At 45.5% G+C, this 26,962-nt stretch overlaps 1 protein-coding gene across 3 annotated transcripts; it reads left to right on the top strand.

The window, feature by feature from the left end:
- Window positions 1-26,650, top strand: TRIM29 (tripartite motif containing 29). Of its 3 annotated transcripts, none has more exons than XM_009674035.2 (9): window positions 1-1,063; window positions 8,577-8,672; window positions 9,928-10,161; window positions 10,524-10,722; window positions 15,429-15,512; window positions 19,000-19,059; window positions 20,295-20,393; window positions 21,472-21,548; window positions 24,623-26,487. In XM_009674035.2, the coding sequence occupies exons 1-9, from the start codon at window positions 206-208 to the stop codon at window positions 24,683-24,685; spliced, it is 1,770 nt and encodes a 589-aa protein (XP_009672330.1). In that variant the 5' UTR covers window positions 1-205; the 3' UTR covers window positions 24,686-26,487. The 3 variants fall into 3 exon arrangements, with proteins under 3 accessions (XP_009672330.1, XP_068772794.1, XP_068772795.1); XM_068916693.1 differs by having other exon boundaries at window positions 20,292-20,393; XM_068916694.1 differs by lacking the exon at window positions 19,000-19,059 and having other exon boundaries at window positions 20,292-20,393; window positions 24,623-26,650.
- The last annotated feature ends 312 nt before the right edge of the window (window positions 26,651-26,962 follow it).

Here is a 26,962-nt window from a genome sequence, read left to right as displayed (position 1 = left end):
TCTGCCTCTACCTAGCATAATTCAGGCATTCTCCTCCTCCTTGCAGGAGCTCAAGGTGCGTCACTTGGGCAGAAACTTTCCTGCGTTCCACCTTCGTTCCTTGCTGAGACAACAACCGGTCAGACATACCCGCTTTGTAGAGGTTTGAGAGACGAGAAATCAGAGAAAAGACCGAGCAGTGAAGCCAATTTGCCTGGTTTACACAATGGAAACGGGGACTGCAGCAAGGACAAATGGTACCACTGGGAAGCCAGAGGATGTGAAGAGTCCATCCGCCCCCAAAAAAGAAGAAGAAGTGAAGAAGACCATGAACCTGGGTGGAGGTGAGAAGGAACCTATGAAGGGCACTGGCAGTGCTTCTCTGGAGACGGGGCAAATCAAGAGCTCCCTCTTCTCCGGGAGTGACTGGAAGAGGCCCATCATCCAGTTTGTGGAGTCATCTGATGAGAAGAGATCGACCTACTTCAGCATGGATTCGGGGGATTCAAAGAAGACGCAATATGCCAGTGGACAGATAGGAGACATGAGGAGACCCCCCCTCTCCTTTACCGATAAAGGTGATCTCAGGAAACCCCTCTTCTCCGTGGATTCCAAAAAGAGCTTCCTGCCTAGTGACGGGGAGGGGAGGAAGTCGTTATTCACTGGTGGGCAGATTGGGGACTTCAAGAAAACTTCCCTCCCTCTGGTAGAGACAGGAGACCTCAGAAGATCCACCTTCAACAAGCCTGACAGAGCTGCTGGGTCACGGCCCAGGGTGAAGCTGGAGGATGTTTTGTGTGATTCCTGCATCGATAACAAGCAAAAAGCCGTGAAGTCCTGCTTGGTGTGCCAGGCTTCCTTCTGTGAGCTGCACCTCAAACCTCATCTGGAGGGAGCAGCTTTCCGGGACCACCAGCTCCTGGACCCCATCAAGGACTTTGAAGCAAGAAAATGCCCCGTGCATGGAAAGACCATGGAGCTGTTCTGTCAGACAGACCAGATGTGCATCTGCTACCTCTGCATGTTCCAGGAGCACAAGAACCACAGCACAGTGACAGTGGAGATTGAGAAAGCGGGAAAAGAGGTAATGGTCTTTTTATATTGCACATTCCCGTCAGTCTTTCCAAGGAACCTCAATATCACACAGTGACTTTTGTTCCCCAGTCTGCAGTCTCTCCCAAAAGCACTGCTGCAGTGTTATTCTGGGATGCAAGGGTGGCGGATAGGAAGCGTTTAGTGGAGAACTGATACTGCTTGCCTTCTGCTGCAATTGTACTGTTGTTCTAATACCGGGATACAGTAGCATAGCACTGGTGTTGTGCAGCAGACTGTAGATCGGAGGACAGAGAACCTGGTTTCTACCCCTGGTTGCAACACTGACTTTCAGCAGGACCTGAATCAAAGCCCTCTATTCTCAAGTTTTCAGAAAAATGGGCTCAAGTTTGGACAGTGTTTGATTAGTGACATCCACAGGCAGAAAGGTGGGGCGCTGCTCACATTCAGGATCTCCAGAATGTAGGCGGTCAGATCAGCGGCTGCTCAAGTCAGTGGTTACTTTCCAAAACTGACATCTTAGCTACTTGAAGTGAGCTTGTGCTTTTTTTTCTTTTCTTTTTTTAAATTGAGATAATAGTATTGAGTCGCACCTGTGGAAAGAGACTTTTGAAGCTTAGATTAAAAAAACCTGTGTAAATGCAAAACATTATAATTCCTCTTGAAGTGTTAGTACAATACATTCAGAAGCTGGACATCTAACAAGATGAGCCAGGTACGGGAAACAGTGCTCACTCTAAGGAAAAGCCTTCCGCCTTTGTTTGCTTTAAAGAGATCAACAAAAAAGCAGTAAAACAATTTGACTCTAGTCACATAGCAGGTCCACCGCAGAAACTGGAAGTGCACCCAGTGCAAAATCCCAGTCAGAATCCCGAAGTCAGTGCTTTGATAGTGTAGTGAACAGGCGAATATAAGAACCTGACGTTGGGAATTCTTCAATGACCCTTAATTCAGAAGAATTTAACTCTTTCAACAGTGCTAGAAAGGTTTAACTCATAAGGCTGGAGGAGGCAGGTTGGAATAGCTTCTTATCTAGTGGTTTATCTGTCTTCTTTTGCACAATTTTTGGTCTTTGTTTGCGGTGTCAATCTCACCTTGCAGCCTTATTGAAAACAGATAGGAGGTTGCTCCATGTCTCAGCCAGTCTCTCTTAAAGAAATTTCTGCAGGGCTTGCTAAGTCTGCAGTTTACTTCATGCTCGTTGGTTCTTGCATTTTGATGTCAGCTGTGAACAACTTCACAGCATCTGCCTAACCTTCATAACTGCTGTGTCTAGTGTCTGTCGGGTTGTCCAGTTCCTCTTATCCCATTCCGTCAAGAACAGGTTAACGGTTGCTCCCTGAGGAACCAAAGCTGGCCAGAGCCTTCTTCCTGTGGTTGGATGGACCTAGAACATCTTGCCTGTAAAGAGGCAAGCATAACTGGGCACAGAAGCCTTTAAGATTCAAATGATATTCTTTGCTTTCTCTTTCCGAGTACTTGTGTCATTCTTATGAGTTCCATGCTTTAGTTCCTGTATTGTCAAGTGTTTTTTCTACTGCTGCTAAGCCTAGAGGATTTACGGTTTTATCAGCATGAATCATATATAAGTGCAAGCTTCTCCTGATGACAAGTTTTGATCATGCTGTAACTTGAGTGAGTATTCACCCAGACAAAAACAATTAACAGAATAGCTGTTGCTCACAAATGTTTATTCCTAGCCCTGATTTATTCACCATTGGTGGAGCCTTAGCAAGAACCACAAAGAAGAATGAACGTTTCCCAGTCCCTTGTGTGCACCACCTATTCCTTTCAAACCTTGCAGATCAAATGAGTTAGAACATGACCACAAATTGGAGCAGTGGCAGAGTGCGGCTGCTACTGGCCTTTGTGGAAAGAACAAGCAAAAACCCCGTATCAGGTCAACCCCATCCCTGCCCCATTTTCCTAGCTTGGCACACAAGCAGCTCCAGGGTAGTTTTACTGCCTGCACACTTGCTAACTGTGCCACTGGACCAGAGACCAGAGCATAGCCATATCCAGGTAGGCCCTTCTTTAACTCCATGTGCTCCAGCAGCACAGGGTCTATCTGCTGGGATCTCCCAGTCTTTGGCTCTACCGCAGCTCCATCCCTGGGGAGGAAACCAGCACAACGGGGGGAGGGGGGATTTTTCTGCTCCAATACACTCCAGTATGTTTGCAACTCTGAGTGCTTGGCAACTTAGTAACGCAGAGAAGTCACAAATAAGGCATACTATGCTTACTAAAGGTACATCTATTCCTTCCATATTGCGGAATTAATACAGGTCATTATCTCTTCCAGGGGTTTCTCCCTCCTATAGACAGGCAGGGGAGGGGGTGTATTTTACTCTTTGGAAAGCGAAGGACACCATAGGTGGAATTAGGTAACTCCGCTTGCTCCATAACGCAGAGAGAGAGAATATGGCTTAAGAGAAGGGGAAGGCAAGCAAGCCAGTAGGTAGTCACCTTGTGGTCAGAGCATTTAGCCTCGCAGCGGCTTGGTACTTCTGTGCATATGAGGCAGAGGGAGAGCAGAGCAGCCTCTCCCACTCCTCAGGGGCCTGGGACGAGAGTCACTCGTCCGCCTTCGTGCTGTGCCACTGTACAGACAAGAGTGAAAGGCACAGGGGGTCAGACAGACAACTAGGCAGGGGGAGATGAAGACAGTTTCTGAGTTTTCAGCCAGTGATATTTGCATATTTTACCCCCAGGAACCTTTAATTCCTTCCCCAGATCCATTTTGCATTAGTTTCCTGCTACTGATTTAAAGGAAAAGTAACATCCCTGCCAGAATCAGCACAACAAACAACCGAAAAAAAAAAATCCAGGAGACTGAGTAATAAGCACACACTGACTTGAGAAGCGAGACTTGTCAACAGCAGCTTGTACACTCATACAAAACCCTCTGGCCAGACGGATTTGTCAGAACTACAGCCCCCCTTTCAGATAGCATCCTTCATTTTGAAAGGGGATCCTTCATTCAAAACCTGTTTTACAGGCCTGTTCTGAAAACAACACAACTTCACATACGCCTGCCAGCCACAGGGCTGTAAATAACCTGGTGTTACTGTCCAGCGCCAGCCTTAATACTCAGCATGTCAGGTCAGATCTAATGGAAAGCACTCTGATTTTTTTCTGTAATTCTTTTCCAGTAAAGAAAAGCTCACATTGTATGGGAGGTTTAAAGAGGCAGCTGAGAACTGACATGCAGAAACAGGAGCCGGGTGTTCCTGTTTTCGACAAAGTAACTTCTAAAAAGAGAGCTTTCACAGGGCCTGAAGAGGCTTTGAAGTCAACTGGTCCTGAGATGATCCAGAGGGATTTCCATTTGGCCCTTCTCTGTGTTGGTACTTTTGTCTAAATACAGAGCAAACAAGAAGGTATTGATGTGTCAGCGGAGGGATTTTTGACCTTTTACACTGATGCAGGGTTAGCTGTGAGACGTTATCTCCGTTAGTTGTGGTTGGTCTGTGGACATACCTTAAAATAGATCCTCTTTCCGCAGAGATGGTGCAGTTTACCTGCAGACAGTTTTCCCCAGCTGGAAGGCTAGGGAAGTTGCATTGCCGCTAACTGTGATTCAGAGTAGCTTTGCCAGTTTGCCCATGGTCTGCATTAGTGCCTGGTCTGCGGTGAAGGCAGAACCCAGGGAACATTCACCAGTGCAGGATTTGCAGGTGAAGAAGCCTTACCTTCCTCAAACTGTGCAAATCAGCGCACCTTTTCTGGCCCCCATTCATGCATTGACTAGTGGCATTTTTGCAGGACGTGTCCTGCAGTGTCCAAAGATTATAGACCACCAACACTCACCTCTGCTTAACAGAAGCATAGTTTTAAAAAGGGCAAGGCAAAACGAGCAGAGAGAATTCCTCAAACAATTTGCTGATCTCTCAGCCATGCCGTTTCCATTATAGGCCCTGTACTGGGGTAACTGGTTTAAATACTTCTTCTCTAGCTTCATTATTGCATTTGGTTGTTGTTGTCTGGTAATTAGCACAGCTCTCCCAGGCTAGTGACACAGGGGTGTTCCCTCATTCAGGGACTGGGTTCCCAGAGCATTAAGACATGATGACGCTTGTACTGCTGCCTTGCAAAAATGAGTTGCATCATGATGCAATCTAACATCTCTATGTCCTTCTCAGCACAAGGGCTGGGTTCAAGAGTGGATGTTTAGATGTACAGTCTGAACTTTCACTTAGTCCTCTTAACTGCCCTAATTAACTTAGAACCTAACAGAGGATCCTCACTGCTCAAAGATGATCAGCACCAGCATTTCTCAACTTGCTATAGGGAAACCTATAGGTCTAAACCTAGATTTCCTAGATCCTCTTAACTGTAATTGTTATTTCTGGACTGTAGGGACTCCCCCAACAATGGGTGGAGGTGCTCTATTATCTCATCTTCTCAGTGGATCTTCTAAACCCAGAGTCTCACCCTACAGATTTGTTTTGGGGGGTTCATTGCATGAGGAGTTCAGGGATTCTTGACCCTGGAAAAATCTGAGAAATATGAAGGAAGCTGGGGGATAAGTTTATTCATGTGGAATAAAGCTGAAAAGACAACTGTCTCTAGTATCTGTAACTGCCCTACTGCAAATGTAACACGGGATAGCTGAAACAATCTTCCAGACAGCCCCAGATTGAATAAGGCCTAAAGACTTCATGAAATCACCTTTGCTGAACCTCTTAGGTTGTGGTATGTCTTCAGAGCATCCTTACCGAATCTGTCTCCTTCTGCTCATATCACCAGTTCTGATACTAGTCCAGAGTCTCCCTCTTTTTAATGTTGTTCTTTTGGCAAGAATAGTTTTAGTGATTGCACTATCATGCAATGATACACCTCCCACCATCTCCCTTGCTGGTGTCTATACTAATATGTCCTTTTGCCCTCTGTACGGGTGTTTGAACTGAAGCCGAACCTGGATGACTGTGGTATTTGCATTCTGGTTATTGAAACGGTCTCTGTAATTTCCATTTGCAAATCATAATTCTCACTCTAAATTGTAGTGTGAGGCTGCTCTTAAATAGCTGTTACATCTCATCCCAGCAATACTCAAACTGCCTTTCTAGGTGAAGGGATATTACAGCTCTAACATGCTTTTGAACAAGTAATAGTTTGGGAAATCCCTTTGAGATCCATCTTAATTAAAGAGTACCATAAAAGTATTATGTTATCACTATCATTCAGCTAGCACCTGAAAAATTCTCCCTGTAGCCTTTCCTTTCAAGTCTCTTGTGTTTGGGAGCATCTATGGGGCTGGAAAAGGTCTGCCATTCTTACAGGAAACTCCACTGCCTCACTGAATGATTTCACTCATGTTCTTGCCATGAGAATATCCTGAGCACTTAGGGATGCAGTAGTTAGGAACAGTAGTAGTTAGGGGTGAGGAGGAGGAGCAAGACCTCCCACTGCTCTGGGTCTTGCTTTGTCCTTTGCTAACTATAAATGCTATCTGGAAGTAGCTCTATGGCTCAAGGAAACAACTTCCATTATAGTGTAATTTCTAAAACTGGTTATTGGAGTGGGATGGATATCTAAAGTGCTTTAATCTCATTGCATTTCCATGCTGTGCAAAGATGGTTGTACATCTTTGTGTCTTGATGCAGAGGACGTCTCACAGTGCACATGAGATGGACAAAAGCATATGTTCTTCCAAGCCATTGTCTCATAAACAAGCAAACTATGGGATCAAGTTCATGCCTTTACTTTTTGTTCAGTAGTAGAGCTAATTCTTCTGTTACTTACATTGCTAACATTAGTATAAGATTTCTGTGGCTGGCTTTTCTTCTCCCCTTCGCTGCGTGTCAGATAACCCTAGGAAGTTGATGAGCTGACTCCTGTACTGCAAAACCCTTCCATGTCTGCTTCGAACCCCTGAAGAGTATGAGCTTCAGTTCATGACCGCACGCCGCTGGCTACTGTCTAGGCTGTCAGGGTGTAAGGATACTGTTTTAGATGGCAGGTGCTCTCACTCTCAACACGCAAGGACAATAACAATGACAGTTTGAGGATGCAGCTCTTATGGCATTGAGATACCTTGGAGTACATTTGCCTTTTTTGTTTCTCCTTTCTTCTGTTTCATAAGGCAATAAAACAACTATCAAATTGCTTTCCATCTATAGAGATTTTTCTAAATTAGAACAGGTAGAGTCAATGGCTCTTAGACGCAGCTGTGGTTGATTCAAGCTCAAGAGGACATTCAGACACTATGGTGACTGGTGCCAAGACAAGAACCTTGATGTGCTGATTTCCTTTGTCTGAGATTGGGTAACAATTTGTTGCCTGCCCTTCATCTGTGATGCTGTTTTCTACTTCTCAACTGCAGGACTGAAAACTTTTCAACTCCCACCATGGGAAGGAAGGCAACTATGATCAGGAGAGAAAAATTCAGGTTTTCATGACGTATTGTGTTCCTAAATGGGTGGCAAAGTAGTGGAAACTACATGGACAGTGGGTTTTCAGAACCTTTCTACCGTAGCATAGCTTGGTTGTGGAATACAGGTTATTTCTGCCTAGTGTGTAGTTCCTGAACAGCTCTAGGTACAAGCTCACTGTAGCCAGATTGCCTGTAGTTATAGTTGTGCTGTAACCAAGCTGTACGCACATGAAACACAAAGATCTTGAAATGCATAAACAAAGGCTTTGTCATGATCTCTTGGGCAGGGACGTGGTGAATAGGAGGAACCAAGGGTAGGCTGGCCAGAATTAACTGCTCAGAGTCACAGGAGAGCATATGAGGGACCAAAAGTAGGACGGCCATTGAATTAACTGACTGCCCAAGTCGGTACTAAACAGCAAGGTCCTGGTCTGATGTGGAGACGCAGCAGGCCCACCAGCCAGCAAGTTACACTGCTGGATGGCTGGCTGGGCCTTCATGGGTTGCATTTCTGGGAACCATCCGACACGCAACTGTCTGGCCTGCACTTCTCTGGGAAGCCAGTGCAAAATGAAATGCAAATGAATCCCAGTGAAGGTGCTGATCTAAGCCAAGCATGGTAGACTATGCCTCCTCCCTCCTCCTCTTGTGTTTTTTATTTTTTCCAAGCATTCTCCAGCTTCATCATAACATGAAAGCTCTCAATTCAGAGCAAATTAATCCACAATCCTGTCTAAACAGAATTCCTGCCAGAGGCATCGTCCTCTTGTTGCAACACTCGTCAAACGTCATTCCATAATTACATGAAAACTGTTATTGCTGCACAGGCACACCCTGGGTTGGGCCCTTCCCTGCATACACAGCTGAATTTTGAAACAGACCTCTTCTCCCTCCAGCTAATGACTCTAATGTGATTAAAAGCAGCACCATGGCGGTAGCCTGATAGGTGGATGCTTCTGTTGCTGTCTTTGCTGAGGGAGCTGAATCTCTTGACCCAGCCAGAAGCTCTGGGATCTTGTCCAGTGTCAGCACATGATTTCAAGCAGTGCCAGGAACCTGTACCTCCCAGCTATTATTGTTATGGGCCAAATACATAAGTGGAAGCACAGCACCTCTTTGAAAGAGGCCACCCTCAGCTCCAGTTCATGAGTCTCCCCTCTTCTCACAGGCTGAGCTCTCACTGCAGAAAGAGCAACTGCAGCTGAAGATCATCGAGGTAGAAGATGAAATGGATAAGTGGCAGAAGGAGAGGGACCGTATCAAGGTGAGTACAGGATATTCTTTCAGGTTCACTTCTGTCTCCTGTACTTGTCTCTCTTTCCACTGCCTTCCTCCTTCCTCCTCTTTTTCCTGGTTTCTTTGATATGTCCAGCTTTACTCACTCCCTTCCTTACCCATTCTCCATCTCATCACTCTCCCAAACACACCTTCCTGCCAAATCTTGGGAAAAAAAGCTCCTGTTGAAGCCATCTTGCAACATACCCTTCAGGAGACCAAGAAGAGGCAGCACAGCCTTTGTTCAAAATGGTCCAAGATACCTCCCTGCTTTGGGTTGCTGTAGTTCTTCATCTACCTATTACCCAGGCTGATCCGGAAACAAAAGTGTGCTGCTTTTTTTCTGCTAGTACACATATAAAAATGAACTCCAGAGGACTCCAAATTGCCCAGAGACAAGACAACAGAAGTAGATGCAGTTACATCAACAAATGTATTGTTTATAATGGAACAGCTTATTTCCATAGTGATATAGGGCTCCTTTATAATCCTTTGACCGCGCCAAGTGTTAGCACATAATAATGGTGTTATTTTTTTCATTCATACCCTAACTGAATACAGCAGTGAAAACACTATTTGGAGACACACCAGAGAATTTGCATAGTATTAATAGGCCAAGCCATTCTTTGCCCTTTTATGTGGTACACACACATTGGCTTCCCGGTTGTACTTTTCTCCTGCTTTATTATTATTATTATTATTACTATTATTATTGGAAATCTGACCTAGAAGTCTTAACTCTGAATATAGTTACATAGACAGTCATTCTGGGAAATATTTCTGAGGGATCTCGAGATAAGGCTTGTAAAAGGTGTTTCAGCACCTTGCATCCATTGAAATGGTGGAAGTTAGGCCCTCAATCTCTTGAAGAGGCAGAGCCATGAGTTAGAAGGTTAAACAGTATTTTCAAACACCAAGTAAGAGTTCAGGTCACAAAGAGAAATAAGAGATATGCTAATATAATCATGAAAACAGTATCTACTGTAAGTTTTGTATATATATACACACACAATTGTTACAAGAACTCATACTACTTCTCTTTGCATAACTTTTCTGGTGCTAAGTCTCACACACCTAGTGTCTCCATACTCATGGTCTAAGTGCTGAGAATGCCTAGACATATCCTCCTCTGAACTCCCACTATTAGCAAATGACTGCCTGAGAAGTCTCACATTTTATTTTTTCTGCCATCTTCTGCATCTTCTCTGTTCCCTTCCCTCCCTTCTCCACTCCTTGCTCCCCAGAACTATACCACCAATGAGAAAGCCACAGTGGACCAGCATTTCAAAGAGCTGATCCGTGACCTGGAGAGACAGAGGGATGAAGTGAAGGCTGCCCTGGACCAGAGGGAAAAGATTGCATCAGAGAACGTGAAGGAAATTGTGGATGAGCTGGAAGAGAGGGCGAAGCTGCTGCGGGAGGACAAGGAGAACAGGGAACAGATCCACCAGATCAGTGACTCTGTGCTTTTCCTGCAGGTAATCAAGATCTCATCTTCCTTTCCAATCTCCACCCCCACCCCACCCCAGTAAGGAAGGGATTTGTCCCAATGAGTTCATATAAGAAGCATTAATCCTCTCCAGTTCAATGCACATGTACGTCAGGAGCTGGCCCTGATACTTGAAGCTGTGTCTACTCTGCTAGGCAAAGAACGAACTTAGGCTTGCCAAGGCCTAATACGTCTTTCGTTCTGCCTGGCTATAGCTCACGGTCAAAGCATTTGACTCCCCTCTCCCATCTTCGCTATTCTCCTTTGTACTTCATATTACTTGAAGCCTAATATCACCATTCCTCTCTCTCTTAAGTTCTTCAATAACCTCTGTTCCTTTCTTGTTGGCAGGAGTTTGGGGCTTTGATGCGGAATTATGTTCCTCCCCCGTCCCTCCCAACATACAGTGTCCTGCTTGAAGGGGAGAGCATGAGCCCATCAATGGGGCTCCTCAGAGATGACCTACTCAATGTCTGCATGAGGCACGTGGAAAAGATCTGCAAGGCAGACTTGGGCCGCAACTTCATAGAAAGGAACCATGTGGAGAACGGTAGAGTGTCCAAGATCCGCCCCTTCCCTCCTTCCCCCCCCTCCCCAAGCAGATCCCAGCTCAGAGTCACAGGAGGCAAGGTGTGATCAGTGTACTTTCACAGAGGAAAAAGCAAGCAAGGCCCTGGGGAAAGTGGGAGAAATATTACCGGTATCTGGAATCCGTTCTGGAATATCAGAACTATCCTAACAGAGCTACACAGTGATGGAGCCGGTTGAACTGCTAGGGGTTTGAAGTATATCATACACGGGGATCCAAAGTATCCTGCTTCCCTGAGGTGCTGTTTTTGCATTCTGACTTCACAGTGTCTAGTCGGTTCAGTCATCTCCCACTTGGGACTTACGGAGCAACGCTTCTCTAGGGGATTGAGACCCGTGACCCTTCCCTCCAGCAAGAGGCCAGCAAGGACACTTTGTCTTGCGCTAGGCTCCTAACAAGCCCCCACAAGTTCAGCACAACAGTTTCCATGTGGAAGAGTGCAAAGATACACTAGGACAACTTAGGAGCTCACTAGGTAAATAGAGAAGGCAGGATTACAGGAAAAACTAGCCTGTGCTGAGAACAGTTTCAGTGGCAGAAATGTGAATGTAGCCACCTCAGTCTGGCAATTTAGAAATCCTGGCATTAAGCCTATTTGTACCGCTCAGTTAGCGTGTTAGCCATACTGGTATGACATGTCATTTTATAACAGCCTATTTCAGCCGCTGCTTGCCTGGCTGGAACATGAAATATCCTGCAAGCACATGCCACTGTAAATCTAATGACAGATTTTCCAAGTGGAAAGGTCTTCATTTTGGTGTTCATATTAAGCTTCAACTTGAACAGACAATTCTCCTTGATCATACTTCTCTGCCTGCTCCATTAGGGAAAGCTTTGTTTCCTGCCTGCCCTGGACCAGGGTGTTCACAGGAAACGCAGTACCGCATGGTCCCTGCGTTTTGGTGATATTTAGGTAATGTTTCTTAAGTAATGATGAGTAATGTTTCTTGTGCAAATAGAGAGGACATGGTCTACAACGCAGCACTGCGAGGAATCTAAGTCTTTGAACCCACTTCCTTTTTGGGGTCTCCCAGTTAGTTCTGTAAAAAGGACTTGTGTATTGCGTAAAGCTCACACAACAGATGTGGAGGACACAGCACTCAAATGGGACTCTGAGACCTAGGTTCCTTTCCCAGCTCTTCCACAAACAGCCTTTGTATCCTTGGGCAAGTTACTTAATGTGATGAAATGGTCTCTTGTGCTAAGGATAATAGGGATAAGAATATTTCCTTATCTCACAGGGCTACTATGAGGATATAACCCATTAATAATTGTGGAAACTCAGATACTACAGCAATAAAGGTCAAGAAGCTGGATAGGTAATGTGAGAATAAATTACACCCTCTGCAGATCTGCATTATAAAATTATATCATGAAAGAGGAGGGGGAGAAACAACCAAGAAAAAACTCGAAACCAAAAAGCAGCTGGCGGAATAGATGCACAGGGATTGAAATAACATGGGATCAGTTACTGGACAACACAGTAATGTTTTCAGAGCTTCAGTTTTGTGAGTCAGCCTTTCTGACATTCCCAATTTAGAGCAATAAGAAAGAAGGTTGCATGAGACCAGAGTACATTTGGCTCTGTAACGTAATCACTAGTATTTATGAAGTGAGAGCCTGCTGCCTTCCTATGTTATGGAGAGACAGAGTAAGTCCATACCCCTAAGGAGCCTACACTACAAACAGTCTATTAATATTTTTCCAGCACCATCATTCTACATTAGACATGAATTAGATGGACAAGACACTTTTGGTCCAGAGGCCCAAGCTTTCAGAACAGTGAGGAATCACATTTAAAGTGCTCAGGATGCCTAGCTAGAGCCAAATTTTAAAACTCTCCCATGCCCTTAAAGTAGGGTCAGCAACTGAACATTACTTGTCTTTCAGCATTTACCGCTGTAGCGTACGTTGTCAGATTTTCAACAGACACGCTCAACACTATGTTCTAGGATCTGCTGAGAAATTTGCCTGTAACTCAATACCAGTAGATGACAGGCAGCTCAGATCCCCAAATCACTTTTCTCCATTTTATTTTCTTCTCCTTTGTTCACCTGGACATTTGCAACATTTCCAAACTCTAGATGACATAAAGCCAAAGGGTTTTCAGATGCCTAACTACTCACAGCACTTCTGAAAATTAGATGAGTAGCGTGAAAGTACTTTGCAGTCAAGTTCAGTGACTTGGAGAGCTACCTTCCATCAACTGAGCTGCTTTTTGCCAATCCAGAAGCAAATGTATTTTACCTGGCAATTTGTACAGCCTGAAAGTACACACATGCCCAGTCATGGCAGCTCTGGATGAAGACTCACCACTTCCTGATCTTGATCACTTTTAATTAGGTTCCCCTCCAAGTTACTGATACCAAAGGTCCTCAAAGGTGCTTGAAATTGGTGGGATTCAAATGCCTAAGCATTTCTGAGCAGGACAACACTTAACTACTGCCAGAAACCTGAGTGCTTTCAGAAACTTTGCTAGGGATTTAACGGACACAGCTTGGAGTCCGCCTAATGAGAAGAACAGTGGCATCCACTCCGTTGGGAAATGTTATTTAAGGTGAGTCTTAGGAACGTCAGACCTCTCCATTTTTCAAACCACAGTTACACTTAAAAGAAGACAGCACTCTGCATCTAGTGACTGCAAGGAAATAACTCCACAATTACTTAACAGGTTTAATTAACTCAGACTCCCCCTGAGTCACTGGAACAAATTCATTTGCAATCGGCTTGATCTTCTACTGTAAAAAACTTCTCAGGAAGAAATATTATATTAATGGAATGAAACCTGCTTAACAGCAGACTCCAAAGGGAATCCACTTTCTTTTAGTTGTCATAACAGCTACCTGCCTAATAGTGTAGCTAGGAGGCAAATAATCAGGGAGCATCCAGGGAGTTTTAATAACACAGAAATAAATCCGAGAAATAACCTAGAAGTTTGTTCATTGACTTAAAAAAATCAAACAATGGAACTATCTAAACATAGGGACCAAATTTACCCCCTTGCAGAGAGTAATAAAAGGTTCATATATCACTTGAGGCCTTAAAAGAAAGTATTTTTATGAGCAACTGTACTAACAGGACTCAATTCCTGTGGACTGGTCTTGGGAAAGACAAAACCAGGAGGCTGTGTAAAGCCTGGCAGAAGGGTAGGTTTCATTGATTTTGAATAAAGCCTGAACCAAACCTCCTGTTCCAAAGGCCCAGGAAAGTGGAGCTGTTTGTAACTCAGGTTTAGCATCTTTCTTTCTTTAAAAATTGAACATGCCAACACTCTGATTTTCTTGAGCTTTGCAATACCTGCAGTTCAAGATCTGCTGGTTCAAAGCCAGCTCTGTGCACAGGTTAAAAGCACAGAAGCGGCCAAACCCAGACCGCTGCTTTTGAAGTGGGTTGAGGGTTCCGTTTTTAGCCACACAGCAGTTTTCTGGTAGGAAAATGCATCAACTCCAAAGTCTCCCTATGGATTTTCAGCAGATAGCAGATAACCTATGGAAGGGCAGGTGGTTTGACCACCTTGTTAGCTGTCCGCTGTGCTATTTCCTCCGCAGGCTGAGCTCCATGAATAGCTAAAAACTTGTTAGCTCTGGGGTTGCCAGCTAGAGAAGGGTTAAAACGCAGGCAACAGGAAGCCTCCCAGAAACCCAAAGTCTGCCAGTTGTCGATACATGTGATTGTGGGTAGCAGATGGAGATTGACAGAGGCTGGGCCATAAAATGTCGACTTCTATAAGGTGGTTGGTGATCAGTGAGGTCTCTCTATGTGGACTCATTAAGCCAGCACAAAGGGTACATTTCTCCTGTGCTGTTAGAGCCCAACAACTGATTTCTAATGCTCTGCTGCAGAAGGACCTGGGATGATAGCTTTGGAGAACATAGTCCTTTTATCTATTTATAGAATAGATTCAGCAGCAGTCTGAACATCCTTCATCCCAGTCATTTAATATGCCTCAGCCCCGGTCCTGCAGTCCATCCTACCAACACAGCTCAAGGCTTCTGCCTCTAGAAAGAGGTCTGAATTCCTCCCACTTTGTCATTTAGCTTTCTCCTTTATGGGCAAAGCTACCTCTTGGGACCAAAACTGAAAACCTTTCACTTCTCCTGAGCCTCCAGGACAATGCTGGTGATACCTCCGCTTTTCAGTCAGGCTTCCTGACTGCAGGAGAAGATATTTTCTCTTCTTCTGGCATCAAGATATTTTACAAATAGGCAGGTTGTGTCTTAGAGCTTTATGTCCATAAGGCACTATTCAATCTGCTGGCCTTTGTATCACAGACCCTACTTTCACTGTGATCAGTGAAGTAAACTGATGACAAGCTGCATCACCTGTAATGGCCTGTGGATCCACTGCATTTTCTGTCAACGTGCACCTTTCCCTTGGTCTATGCAATGGCCATTCCTCACTCTTAATGCTTCACCTGTATGCTATGCTTCCAAAGGAGCTTTCTGCTTTTTCCCAGGCTGAATCTCTGTCTCACAGCCAGTGATTCCTACAGAGGAATTATAAAATTAGAACTGGTTTTCAAAGGGCACAATGATCTCTCCTTCAGTGCTTGAGGAAGCAGTTCTGATTTGTTATCCCCCCTTACCCACCCCGTCCTTCTCAAGGCCCCTAAACTCAAGGTCCCTTCCAGTGCCACCTCCAGTTCACGCTCTGCTCTGCTCCTCCAGGTGACCACCGGTACATGATGAACAACTATGAGTGGAACCAGCCTGACAACATGAAGAGATTTTCTATGTTCCTGTCTCCCAAAGGTACGGCAGCCTAACGGTGGTCAGGTTTCCTCCAAACACAGCATAAGAAAGGAAGTTCACCAATGCTTTGTCCCATCATTTGTTTTCCCTCACATATTCCACACTGTCCACCTGGACTGTACCAAGATCAGTCCATCTGCATTTGTTCATGCCAGGTCTTCTCTCCAGCCCATAAAACTTTGAGGAGTTTTTGCTTTTTCATCTCAAACAAGACTGCATGTATTCTTTATGCATACATAGAGGAGAGCTGGAGCAACTGAACTGAGTTGAAAGAGTGAAGCTTGTGAAAATAGGGTAGATTTAACATGTGTTATCAGGTTGAAGTAAGTGTTATTCTCCAATAGAAGCTTACCTCACTGTGCTATCAACTGTGAAAGCTACACTAGGCTTGCTCTGCATTAGGATTTTGCTTTTACCAGAAAACACGTTTTCCCTGCAGGGAAAGAGTATAAGTAGTGAGGAATGCATCCTAAAAAAGCAGGAGTCTGGGACTCCTGAGCTCTGACACTGATAACAAGAGCCCTGGTGATTTGCTTATGGCCCAATTTTTACATGAACGCTACAGGATGAGCCTTTGGCTGTTTTCAACCCATTCAGTTGTAAAATGGCAGCTGCTGTCTATTTCTAAATTAGTGACAAGACCTCCAGAGTGAGCAGCACAGACTAATAAAGGCCTAGGCACAGCAGTACCTGTAGAATCCTAAGAACAGAAAGGGGAACACAAAACACGTAACCGAATTTCTTCTGCTCCCCAGCGAGCAAGGCCTGGGTTTGCCAGGGGTTTACAGCTGCAGTTCTGCAGCACCAGAAGGTGGGCTGGGCGAGGGGACATGCTTGCCGCTGGCAATTTGCAGTGGCACTCCCCTAAGGGCTTATTTTAAGTGCGATACTGGCTGTTCTGTTGGTGGGTTTTAGTGCTGGGGGATAACCCAGATGCCGACATTGAGCCCTTTGTTGGATTTCTGCATTGCCTTCACAACACATCCCCCTCTCCTCTATTATCAGCCCCCGCCTGGAGCGGGCTCCAGGGGCAGAGGGCATGTTCAGCATTCAGCACCAGCGAGGCTTTCACACGACTATTTCCTGCTGGTCTACCATGCCAAGGAACGGCCTCTTAATCAGAGGCTGTAGAGGGGCATTTTGCATGTGGCAGGTTCATTGCAGATGAAGCCTGCATCCAAACACGGCCTGGATGGTGAGAGCTGCTGTTATGCCCCAGCTGCTGCAGGGTTTTACAGGCTCTCTGCTGTCAGAGAAATGCACCTTCTGCTAAGCAGCACTGCCGATTCTAGAGAGAAACCACAAGCCAAGTCCTGCATCCTAAACCATGTGCAACCTTGAGGGATGGTTGAAAGTTAGTCCTAAATCACGTGGGCTGAACCCATCTCTACCCAAAACGTGGGGCTTTGGGCTCAGGTGGAAACAGCCTAGAGTGCATTTATACATATGTGCATGTGTGATGGGAGGACTGCAGTGGAAGATGCTGTTCTGTCATCACAGCTCCAGTGCACATCTGGGGCTTAGCTAAAACCTGAGGTGGTGAAAGGAGGGGAAGTCCCACGCGGGAGCACAGCACAGCCACACTGCTCACGGCTCTGGAATGCAGCCGCTGTTTCTCCAGGGCTTGGGGGGGAAGGACTGCATTCCCATGAATCACTATCCTCCTGTCTGGAGAATCAGCTGCTGAAGCCCCGGAGCAGGGAATCCCTGGCTCCCAGCTGGGAGCAGGCATCCAGAGCTCTTGAGGGACCTGCCAAGAGATACAGGGGGTTCAACTGCAACTATGGGATATAGGGTTTATTATTTAGTACTGTTTATTGGAGCCAGTGGGATCCCTTGCTGGATGCAGTCAGCTACAGATGTGTGAGCACTGCATACTGGCTTTTAGCTCAGTGGCTTATTGCTTCCTGCAATGGGTTTCTGAATATTAAAATGTAAGTTTTCTACCTACACATCTACATCCTCCTGAGAGCAAAGAGACAAGTTTCTTTCCAAAGCTATTCATATTCCATACTTGCAATCAGTCCAGTTGCTTTGTCCAAAAAAACTAAGCACATGGTTGCTCACAAAGTCTCTGCTGAAATGGGAATCCCACAGTGTGGGATTCTCCGCCAGGGTGAGGGCTCAAGAATGATTCCTTATGGAAGTGCTTTGAAAGAAAGGAACCAGCTGCTGAAACCACATTGATGGGGACTTTGGGAACAGAATGAGTCAACAGGCAAAGCAGGAGACATGACCCACTTAGCTTGCATACTGGCTTGTAGATCAACCGAATAATGCAATACACCCACCATCATTTAACCCTCTAGAGCTTTCTATGCTCTACCAGTGAGTCAGGTAGAAGTCCAGCATCGCTTCTGATTGTATCTTTCCTAAGTAATTTCATACAACAGAAGGAAAAAGAGGATAGTCTATGATACAACGCGTACAGAGTCCTTGCACATCTCATGACAGTTCTGCAACACATCCTTGTTCTTGCCAGGCGGGATCACTGCAAATTCTGCCTTAGGCCACAGTGGCAAGTCTGATTGCTGCGTTGACCTGTGCTACCCACGGAGTGCTCAGTGCTAATGGCAGTGACCCATACTAAGACACTGCCTGCATTTGAGCTGGCACTACAGGTTTTTAAGCCCTGCTTCAATTCAAGGAGTCTTCCCCTGCTCTTCTCCTAAAAGACAATATCACAGACCATCTGTCTGTAGGGATGACATAATGAGGCAGAGGGGAGACATTAAAGGCTTCAGATGCTGCCTGAGAGAGGAAGGAGCAATCTGTTCAACTGCTCGACGCTCCTTTCTGTCCTCTTCCACTAAGCTTTCTCCTCCTGATATTGCAAACAGTTTGGCCAAAGCCAGAAAGAGGTTAAAGAGACTGTATTGTGCCTTTGCAAGGCCTTGGATGGCAGTATAAGGGACCCAACACAAAAAGGGAGAGGGAACAACATTGCTTAAATAGAAAAGCAGTCCACAGGATGGCAGCAAAACAGTTTAAAAATTCATCTCTTCCACACTCTTCTGAGAGCCTGATGTCTCACAAAAGGGGTCCAACAGCAGTAGTCTGCATCGCAGCGTGATGTCCCAGTGAAAGCCTGGAGCACATGCCTGTCACAGTGGCTGAGACAATGTGTGCATGAGCAAGAAATGTTCCCCTATTTGTCTCTTGTGCTCTAAATCCAAGCCTCTGCCTGCAGGTCTCTTTGCAAAGTAGTCATGTTGAGTAGACAAGCTTGAGTTGGCAATTTAATGTAGCTAAAGACAGCTCTGTGGCAGTGAGAGAGCTTTTTTCCCCAAATGAGGAGAAGTCTATTCACCATCCCCTAGAACCCATAGCAGAAAAGAACAGACATTCCTCTACTCCCTGGACCAGATTCCTGGGTTTAGGCTGCTTCCAAATTGATGGGGACTGTTTAATAGAGCAATGCCAGGCACAGGCCTTAGAGCCAGCTCATCAGGAGCCGATTGCTGAACTGGATGCTCTTGTTTTACAGCCAGTTTCAACCCACGATCATGGGAATTTTCCTCCTTCCAAACGACTGAGGAAACACTTGGTATGGGTAATTCTGCCTTCAGTTCGAAAGGATCTAACCCCCGTGCCACAGCTTTCTAGCTGGCTAACCAACCTTTTCTGCTTCCCCTCTCAGCTGTCCTGTCATCTGTCAATCACTGTCTCAGTGTTTGAACCATCTCTTAGCTGGGTTATCAGCACTGGTGCATATACCCAAGAACAGGGTCTTGCTGCGCAAGGTGCTGCATATAGGTGGCTAGGGTATCCCTGGTCCTCATTGTTCAGACAGCAAAAGAAGATGGAAAACAGAGGGAGTGCCACTTTGGTTAGGTATCTCAGTACCTTTACAACAGGAGCCAATGCGAGCTCCAAGGTGATTCATGGAGGCTGTGGTAGTCAGGAGATGACTCCAAATCCCCCCCAGTCAGTCTCAGAAACACAAGGCTGCTCTTCCTCTTGCACACACCTTTCGTTTAGTTCTTAAGCTCGCTAGCGTATGGCCTGCCCCACGTTCACTGTCTGTACAGCACCTAGCACGACAGGGACTGGGTGTTTCACGGTAGTGTAAGGAGAACCAGCAGCAGCAAGTCACGCCTTTCTCTTAGATCTCCACCTCCCTTTCCCTCGCCCACCTTGTCTTCCTCTGCTTCATTCATGCTCAGAGGGTCCTGCCTTTCCTTTCCTTCAGAAGCAGACTACAAGCATCCATGGCTTCTCTACCCACGGGTGCCCTTGTGTCTCACAGGCACACCTAAGCCATTCCTGCTTTTCATGCCACAGGCAGGGCCGTCTTCTTCTCATCGCTTCTGCTCTTAAATTCATTTTGGCAGTCAGGGCCTGTCCCTAAGAAGGCCAGGAAGGAAAGCCTTGCTTTAATTTCACTGGGCTTTGAATAAGGCCTCAACTGCTTGGAGGCAAGGGAGCTCTGCTGGCTGTGTAGTTTTGCCTTGTTATTCCAGTTTCTAGAGTTGCCATTTGCCTATGAGGAAGCTGCTGTTCTTCAGTCACACCTGCACACTGGGTCTCACGAGAGAAAGGCTCCTTCCTCCCTGCCAGGAGCACTGGGATCTCTTCACACTCGCACACTGACTACATGGGACTCCACAAAGGACTGCTAGGATCTGCCTTTTCCCAGTTACAGAAAGGGTGCAGAGCTATTCCCATTTTCCCTCAAGCTGGTTGAATGTAGTTTTACAGGGTGTTTTGTGAAACATTTAGCCTTCTCCCACTGCAGCTCGCAACACTGTGGAATAACACTAACTCTTTATCTTCCAGTAGGCAACGGTACTAAGATGCCTTTTCAGTTCTCCTCGATGGGACAGAGCTCGCCTGGTGACTTCAGCAAACAGTCTGATGGGAGCCTCTTCACTAAGACCGGTACTAGGCATTTAGTTTTTCCCCCTTCCTTTTGCCCCTTTCTTAGGTGATAAGATATTTAATCCCGTTCTTCCCGCTCCCCCGAGGAGCCATGGAGCGATCCCACACATGCCCCCGTCCCCTGTGTTGGCTGTCAATCTCTGTTACATGCATGTGTTCAGATAAGCGACGTACTCTGCTAAACCAGGACAGTAGGACTTTAAAGAATGCGGTTATGTTATACCTAGTGAATAGTTGAAAGTTTTTTTCATTTTGTTTTTACGGGTAGAGATGAGAGTTTTAGATGCTCAGGGATTGGGGAGAGAAGGATACTAGGAAGTGACATTCATGGCCTTTTTTACCCCTCTAACGTCATCAGCATTTTAAAACAGCCATCCTCCTAAGAGGATAAGTCACTGAGCAAAACCCGTAACAAATAAACACTGCCTTCATCTGAACCAGGATCCCCTGTTCACCATCTCATAATCCTCTGTACTTACTAGTTCAAGGGCACCCAAGGTGGAATCCAAGAGTGTCGCCTCCTGCTGAGCAGCCAGGCCTGATTAATTCGGGGATGGGAGATAGCAGGGAAAGCCCATTGCCTGATGGTGCTGCAACTGGTTGTGATACAGCAGGGATGACATTATTTCTGAATCAGAACTGAGCTGCTGCAGTAGAAGGGGGACAGGGATTATCACACTGCCAGAGGTAGTGTCATTCATTTCTGACATGACACCCAGGCCTTGGCTGTTTGCACTAATTAAACAGCCTATAGTATTGTTTGCAGGTGTCAAAATGCTTAGTTCAGTATTTGGCCTAAATTTCATTTGACTGATTGCATTCCACCTCCCTACATTCCCCAGACATTTTAATTAGACAGACCTTCTTCCCTCCCTTTTCCTAACTGATTGGGTGGTGGATGAGGTATCATTCCGGTGGCTGTTGCGTCCCACCCCAGAAATAGCTGCATTTCAATGTTAAGCAAGGCAGTATTAACTATGTGACGCTTCCAGTCCTGCTACTTATCTTGATGCTTGCAAGGGGAGACAGGGATGGTGTCAGGGACTCATCTGTAACAGGCTGTTTTATGTTGTCACAGCTTATCCTTCAATAGTGAGACATCAGTCTGCAAAGGTGACGCCACAGACATGGAAATCCTCCAAGCAGTCTGTGTTGGTAAGAAATACACCCTAGAGTAAGAATATGTGGACAGCTTCGGCAAGAGAAATACCTGTTCTAGAGCTACCTGAGACTCCAGAGACTAGGGCTGGGGTCCTTTGGAAACAGCACAGTGAAAGCCTTAACAGCTTCGGTTATTTTTTGTGTAGTTAACTGAAGCTAGAGAGGTACAAAACTAAGTTCAGACCCAGACTAAAACTCTCCACCGTAAGAATAATCAATATTTCAAAGTGATATTTGGGAAAGATATCGTCCTGGCATAGAATTTGATCCAGGCCTTGCAAAAGCTCTACAAATACTACAGCAACCGCTCCAGTTATCTATAGTACTACTGTTCCTTGTATGGATATCTTATACTCGTAGTCAATGACAGCTAGAAAGCATAGATTGTGGAAATGACACCACAGAAAACCATATAAAAGTGTCTCACAGATCACATCCTACAGCAGGCAGATGCAATATCAAAGATGAGGAGTCAGGCTGTGGTCATAAACCTCCAGAATCACTCACATAAACCTCCATCGATCACTCACTATGCACTATTACCACAAAACAGGTAACAGTGTATTATAGGAGGCACCAGGCAATGATATATTATGTCTTCCATTCTTAAATATATGTGGTTAACAAACAGTTTAATGCATAGCCATGTAAACATTCACTAAGTCCATCCATTTTTCTTAATATCCATTCACACTGTGATGCATTAAGATCTTGCAAGATCTGAATTAAGGTCTTAAGAGTTTTTGCCCCCATCTCTGCAGACTGGAATCTATTTTTGAACTCTCATCATATTTTTACTGCCCCCTAGAAATAAGACTTGTAAGAGGGAGAAGGTCAAGGAATCAAGGGTATTCACACACTGGAGGAAGAAAATAGAGCAAACACACAACAGTTACAAAGCAGCTGCTGAAGGGTTGCAGCTGTATGCCTCTGCTAAATTTAAAAGGCTCCTCCATGAGATGAATGGCAGTGAAAGGGACGCTCCCTAAGACGCTAGCGCATTCACAAAATCCAGCTTTGAGTCTCCGAATGTGCTGCACAAAACACATCTCTTTGGGACGCAGAAGTTTTGCAAGAGCTTCTCTATCTTGTGTTTGATGGCCATCTTTTTAGAAGATCATCTTCATCATGTGTGTGCCCAGATGAAGACTTTTCCCAGTGATTTGAGATACCAGCCTAATCTCCCTAATGGGATTGTTATACTGGGAAAGTCTGGACAGGACAGTGAGGTCTCTGTCGCCACTAGGGCGCTGGTGAGCGTGAGTACAGTCTTCCTGGCAGCAAGCACCACACTACCAGAGTCACTATACTGCATCCTGTAAACACCACCTGTACTTTGAGTAATCCCTATAGAGAAAGCCTAGCTAGCTTCTCCCAGGTAAAGTCACCAGTTTGTCTGTGTTTCATGCATATACTTGTAGGGGCTATATTATTTTTATAGCCTATATTCACTAGGTAGTCCTGAACTTAACAATTAAGTTGATAAATATAAGCATTAAAAAGTTCCCAAAGAGATATACATGCTCTGGACAGTAGCAGCTCTGCAGGCGCTTTTATGGTCTGTTAGGCCAATAATCTAGCTTTTAAAATAGCCTTAAATATGTAGTTAAGTAATACACATTCTAAAAGGTCTGTAAATAAGAATTTCCACAAAGGGCTGCGCTACTTAAGAAGGAATGCCTTTTAAGCCTACAGGGAGTTCTTTAAAATTAAGCCCCCTTCTTCCATCTCTTAATTACATTGGAAATTGAAGCCACCAAATGAAAAGAATTTCAACAAAAGGGAACATTGAGCAGGACATATTAGGAGGCGGCGCTGAGCAGCAAGACAAGTTGGCCTTGCTCTGCCCATGCTTCCAGCCTCTTGCTATGCTTCGCATTAACTAGTGTGATTCACCAGGATGGACCAGCACAGTCCCGCCTTGTATAAGACAAGGCCTGGACAGGGGCTGAAGCCCAAGACAGATTAGACATTGAAAAATGAAGGTGTTCTTGGATGCCTCATTTATCTCTTCACTGGTTTAAGCACATTCTCATCTTTAGCCTTTCAGGGCACTTTTGTACTTGTTAAGGGCAGTGTCTAAATCAGCACATTTACATGAGCAATCACTTACATGAGAGGCAACAGAAGTTAATCTGCAAGTAAAAAGGCCTGCAGTGTAGGGGGCAACAGAGATGGTAGGAGGAAGTGGTTGACTGACTCAGTCTAGGTGGATCTAGGCTAAAGATTTTGCCCTGAACAACTGTGCAACCAACTAGCACAGTTAACTGATAAATCGCTCATTGCGTTTTGCAATCCTTCCAAGCCAACGCTATCCTGTACGACGCACCCTTGCCTTGCCACACGTTGCTTATTTGTTGTGGTACAGATAGAGTGAAATTCTTGGGGTAGGTCCTGATGAGAAGAGATACAACTAGGGACTGTGGCAAACAGAGCTGGAGAGACAGGAAAACGGCAATTCCTTTAGGCTCTTGTCTCTCCTCCACTTGTGCTTCTGCTTACACAACCACTTAGAACTGGGCCTTTTCATATAGAAACCTCCCTGCAACATGTGGAGGTGAGAATAGATAATATACTGCTGTGTGAGAATTCCCATGCACAAGAGTGTTTGGCTGTCCAAACAAAGAGCACAAATAAATACCGTGTGACCTAGTCGATCACTCACATACTGTGCGTGGCTTTGAGCGTGAACACTCCTACAGGCTGAGCTCTCAGGTTAGCGAGCAATTACAAGACACTAACAGAAGCATAGAAATAAAGGTGACATTCCTCCAGAAACCCCTCATCAAGTCATGAGTAATAGTCTGAGATTGTGTATGATGCACAGGCTCATTTGGCAATGGAATGAAGTTCATGCAAAGCATGTCTGTGAATCAAAAAAACCACCATTTGCATTTGTTAACTCCAGCACCTCCAGTAGTGAAATGAGGTGGTGTTGCTCTGAAAGAGGAAAGACTTAAGGTGGTAAAGTTGGAGTGGGTATGGCTGGGCTATCTGGGAGGGTGAAGTATAGGCACTGAGGAAAAAAAGGTAGGTCAAATCTAAATGCCCCAAATTCTCCATTGCAGTCACATTACCGCCCCTTTTACGTGAACAAAGGCAATGGAGCAACTTCCAACGAGGCACCTTGATTCCTGAAGATGTAGGGAAGAGCTGGCAGCACTTGGAGTGAAGACTCGGCTGCGGATTTTCATGGATGTACCTGCTACTATATTAACCTTGCTGCTCTAATCTCTGCCAGGGAGAGGGAAGTTGCAGAAGGGAATAGCCTTTACTAGAGAAAACAAGGATTTTTTCCAAATCCTAATCACCATGGAATTTCCCCTCGAAAGCTCTGCAGGCCTTAACAACATAACCCCATCCTCAGCTGTCACCTCCTTATTCCCTCTCTGTCAATGCCCTTCCCTTTGCCTCTGCAGGGCTGGCTGCTCTGCTTCTCCTGGGAAGCATGTACGCTTGGGTAGCCCCCATCCCCTTCTCTCACCCTGTTTTGACTAGTTGCCCTGTCACCCTGACAGTGTTTATGTGACCTTAGCCGTTAAGTCCTGGTGAAGGGTACCAAGGTGGGAGGCTCAAAGGTCTTCTGGAACAGAGACACCCCCATCACTGGGAGCAGCACCTGCCCAAGCTCTTGCCATGCCTTTCTGTCCTGTCACCCAGCCCTGCCTGAGTGGGGTGGGCAGCTCTTGCTGGGATCTGCTCCAGCTCTGTCCCCTCCCGGAGACACCTGCGGACTCCCCCGACCAACTTCTGGTGCTGACACTCTTCCTCAGGGCCCTTTGTCAGCTCAGCTCTGCTCAGCTTGGCTACCAAAAAGCCAGCAAACCGGGCCTATTTTGAGCTGCTACAGCCCTAGGCCAGCTGCTCCGGATGGCAGAGACGCTTTCTATCCCATTAAAGTACCCCTCCAGCCACCTTTTCAAATTAAAAAATAAAAAGAAAATCCATCCTACTAGTACAAGATTGATTAGATGCCACAGGTGTTGGATTTCTCCCCCTTCCCCTCCCCCTCAAATGAAATTGGTTTACGAATTTTAGTTCAGGTATTTTTCTTCTGCAACGGGAATTAGTACCATATATGTTTGCTTAGGATAATATTTCCTGTTTGTCCCCTGGATAGAAGAATCATATCAGCACCTTGGGAGCAAACGAGGCAGAGCTGGTTAACCCTTCTGCAATCTCACTGAGATTATTTTCCTTTCCCCTTGGACAAAGCTGAGAAGTTAGGCTCCACACTGCTGCGCAAAAACGCTTTCTGGCCTAGTCAATAGGAACAAATGGCCCGTTGCAGGATCAGAGCCCTGAAACAGTGATAAGTGGCTGCAGAACAGAGAAACAAGACCCAATAGTTACTTTTCTGGGTTTGTTTTGTTCAAGCCTCTCAGAAGGGCTTCCCTCCACCTTTCCTAACCTCAAATGCTCGCAGCACCTGGCTGAGAGAGGTCACACCTATCACTCCTTGAAAATGACTTTCTTGCTAATCCCTGTGCAAAGATACTTGCTGCCTTTTTAATGCAACACCTCAGACAAACTTCTGAGGCTAAAACATGGTTGCTCCAGAGTACTTGAAATGCCACCTATTTTATATTAATTTAAAAAAAGTGATTGGAGGGGGAGGGGATAGCATGATGGGGGAAAGGCAGGAAGAAAGAGGAATTGGGATAAAGGATAGACTTGCTAGGAAATGCTCTGAAGGGGGTGTGAGAGAGAAAGGATAGAACAAACCACTGCACCTAATCAGTAGCTGCTCCAACTAAGTCAAGAGGAAGAGGGCAGGAAAAAGGGGAAATTCAAGCACCCGGACCTAGAACGCATGTGCATCACAAAACACATGAGAGGACAAACCTCAGAAGGACACAGCAGAGATGCACTGCTTGGGAGCAAAGATAGCTAACTGAGAAAAGCAGATGTGTCCCAACTTCTTCCCCCCCCCCCCCCCCCCAAATCTCCCTGGCTGTTTTATTTTATTTTTTCCTTTGCCTGAGCAGATCTCCTGTAATCACTTGGGTTCCTTCTGTTCCAATAAAAGCTTCCACATCTTTCTTTTTATTTTCTAAAACATGCATGAACTGTTTTATCATGTTTGCCTTGATCAGCAAAGCAAGAGGGATTCCAGCTTCCCAGGCAGGACATGACTACAGTGATGTAAATGAGGCCCTTCACATGTACAACATATACTGCAGAAAAAAAGGAGAAAGCGCCATGTCTGACAAAAGAGCCTAGGTATAAGGTCTCTCTCGATCTTTGGTGTTGTGCAACAGTCTCGACAAGTTTAGGTCTCTTGAAAATACTCTTTATATAAGCAGTGGGGCTGGAAAACCCATTCTCCCAACTTCTAGAGGCTTTGTTTTGACTGATTGTGGACACTTGGGGTCAGAGTCATGTCACCTGGGTGAAAATGTCCATAT

The sequence above is a fragment of the Struthio camelus genome, chromosome 22, assembly GCF_040807025.1.
Source record: "Struthio camelus isolate bStrCam1 chromosome 22, bStrCam1.hap1, whole genome shotgun sequence".
NCBI lineage: Eukaryota > Metazoa > Chordata > Aves > Struthioniformes > Struthionidae > Struthio > Struthio camelus.
The sequence above is the reverse complement of the archived record's forward strand: the minus strand, read 5'-3'. Positions and strand labels throughout refer to the sequence as shown.